The sequence below is a fragment of the Pterocles gutturalis genome, unplaced genomic scaffold (assembly GCF_000699245.1).
Source record: "Pterocles gutturalis isolate BGI_N339 unplaced genomic scaffold, ASM69924v1 scaffold3389, whole genome shotgun sequence".
In the NCBI taxonomy this organism is placed as follows: domain Eukaryota; kingdom Metazoa; phylum Chordata; class Aves; order Pterocliformes; family Pteroclidae; genus Pterocles; species Pterocles gutturalis.
Genome location: NW_010127881.1, coordinates 1 through 3,104, shown reverse-complemented (window position 1 = coordinate 3,104; position 3,104 = coordinate 1). Strand labels below are relative to the sequence as shown.

The following is a 3,104-nucleotide window of genomic DNA, read 5'->3' as shown; positions in this document are numbered from 1 at the left end:
TTGCTCAGGTCCAGGTAAATGACATCTGGAACAGTTTTCAAGATGATGCACCAGACCAAGGCAGAATAGCTACGTAGCACTGAGTTTTGTTCAAAGTGTTCTTACATTAAAAAGAATTAAAGATCAAATACTAACCAGAATGTCTTCCAATTTCATATCTAGGAGATCTGTGCCTGTAACGTACTTCTTCCAGTCTTCCTGCTCTTGTCCATCTTCTCCCATATTGTCCAGGATCAGTTCAAAGAAAATAACTTTTTCAGAAATGGTACTGAATGTGTTGTCAAAGCAGAACATGTAATCCCCATCTTCTGTTTCCACCCTGTGCATACAAGGAAAATGTCATTCAATTAACTATGCTTTTTGTTCTGGTTCTCAAGAATCAAGTTTTTGTAAGCAAATGCTCCTCTTTAAGACTGACAATCATGCACTTAGAAATAACTGAAGATGCTTTTTATATTCATATTCAAATAAGAACTCAAAAGACACATTACAGATTACCCAGTCACAGCAAAACAATCTCACTGATGCCAAAGGCTTAAAATGATGAAGATGGCAGCTTAATTTTCCTTTATTGGGATTCTGAATCATTATTAATAATTACAAAAAAGCTATGAGTGGAATTCTGATACCCTATAGTAAAATTACAGTAATTACTACATATTTTGATAAAAGGACTGGAAAAATAGGGGACTTTTCAGATTATTATTTTATTAATGACTGACAACATCTTTTGATATGAGATATGGAGACCTTTTTCAACGCCACAATAATTCTAGTTCACTGACCATTAACAGCTATCATTAAAACAAAAATATCCTTCACTTCATGGTAAGATCCATGGAAAAAGTATTCAGTGTTTATAAATAGGTAACTGGTATTCTAGAACTGTCCTGTTAGAAAGTCTTTTGTAATACTAAGGAATAAAATGTACTTAACCTTTTTATATTAGTCATATTTGTTAAAGAAACCTGAAAAGTACTTTATGTAACATGTCTAAGTTGGAAGATTTTAAACTTACGTATGAACTCCATCTGATTTTCTTTCATCAAAAACTAGAGTTTCACCTTTTGGAGACAGTAGATGAAAATCAACATCTAATCCTGCTCCATCTAGAACCTGTGAAAAAAAGAAAAAACCCAACCAGTGTAATTCCTGTTTGCATAGCTGATGGATACATTTTTAGAGAAGACAAACATTTTTATGTAAGCGAACCCACACACAATCTGAAAGCTGAATCTCTTTTATGAGTTCACACCAAGTTAACTGGAAACAGATTAAAAACTGTTTCAACCCAAAAGCATTTTAGCCATTTCAAATCTTAAAGTAGGCTGGGCTTACACTGAACCTTTCCTGAACAGTTTTTAAGAACGCATACAACTTTAGCAAGGGCAGGGTTAGACAACCTGTCAGAATACAAGCAGATGGCTAAATCTACATTTCTACGGCATGCATCATTGACGGGCAAGTACTAGTTCAGTGGGAGAAATTTTACAAGAAAGGTCTGTCACTTTTATGTGTATACACCTATATATTTATACAAGAACATGATCTACGCAGTGTCATCCCTGAGATCTCTTTGTTGGGTGAATTAACAAGGTAGAAGACAGGACTAGACTTCTTAGGCACTCAAAGCTGTACTGCAGACCTCACCTTTTAATGCACATTTAAGGTCTGAGTTCTCCCAGGGCGATCTCACTTACCAAAGGTAGCAGGAACTGGAACACGTTTAGCTTCCCAAGCTCATAATAAGCGTATACAGTATTACAAAGCTGTGCCAGTTCAACTGTATAGCATGACTACAATTGTATCGCAACATCTGTTGTGTTGTAGAAATTCTCTACAGGGAAGGTAGTAACTGCATAAAGGGGCAGAGAGGAATCATTTTTATGACATTACTTAGGTCCATGCTAGGGGATTTTTTATTTTTTCTTGTTTTCCAGTGAGCTATTTGAGCATAGCAGTCTGCTCCTGCTGAAATTGAGGGCAAAGTTTATGCATACTTAAAGTCACACTGGAGACTTACCAAAAAAAAAGAGAAAGGACAAGGAAAATCAGTAGCTAATAACCGATCCAATTAAAAACCATACATAGTGATATACCTTTAGCACTATGATATAATCTAAACACCTGGAACAAAACTTCATATCAGCATAGTGTTTACTGCATTATGTCTTTGGAGAATTACCTGCATCTTACTTAAATATTCCTATGCTTTAGCCACTAACAATTCAGGATAATTAAGTATAAAATAAATTTATTTCCAATAACACAGAGCTCCTCTTCTACACATTCAAATAGAAACGTGAATTGTTACTGTTAGCAGTAGTGCTGAGAAATTTATGCCTATTATATACATCTGTTTTCTCTAAAATAAAATTTTTATTTTGATTACGATTAAAATAAAATCCCACTTTTTCAGTGCAAAATAAACTTGTTTTGCTTAGACAAGGCTCTGAACAAAGTCTGAACACCTTAATGTTTCATTCTTCTTCATTTCATAATTAGAAAATAATCAGGAATTTCAGCTTTGTGTTTTCAGTTGGGAAGCAGAGGGGAAAAAAAGGGAGGGAGGGGAAGAGACAGATCCTTGTCAATTCTGAGGCACAGTAGCAGGATGGAAAAATATTCACTGCAGCTTCCTTCACTGTACCTGTTCTACTGAAAGAAGTCTTTATTTTAAGGGGGGAAAAAAAAAAGCCCAAGATGTTTCCCAGAGCTATCTGGGGAACTGAACTCTTCCCAAGAAGGGCATCAAGACCTTAACGTTAGTCTAGCTAAATAAGACAGTTTTTGAAAAACTTTCACCGTTGAGATAAAAGGTTTAACGGCAACACAAAGATAGGAAACTAAGGGTTTTGTGCATCAGCAATTTTTGTTTATGCTTTAGAGCTGCCGCACAAGGTCACAGCCATTAACTTTCTACATTTCTGCTGGTTCAAGGGATGGCAGCTTGAGATCCCGTCGAGTAATTAACTCCCAAATCTATTTTCTTAAAAAGGATGTAAAAGTATCTTTATTCTCCCAAAGGTAATGCCGGCGTGGACTCGTCGGCGCCCCACGAGGCCAGCAGAGCCCGGCCCGGCGGCGGGTCCTGCCCGGGCCAG

At 36.6% G+C, this 3,104-nt stretch overlaps 1 protein-coding gene across 1 annotated transcript; it reads right to left on the bottom strand.

The window, feature by feature from the left end:
- Window positions 1-105: 105 nt before the first annotated feature.
- On the bottom strand, window positions 106-1,116 carry TMED5 (transmembrane emp24 protein transport domain containing 5; the record flags this gene model as incomplete). Its single annotated transcript, XM_010079408.1, is given in 2 exon segments — window positions 106-319; window positions 1,019-1,116. Coding segments are annotated over 2 exon segments (312 nt in total), but the record flags the coding sequence as incomplete, so codon positions are not given.
- Window positions 1,117-3,104: the final 1,988 nt, after the last annotated feature.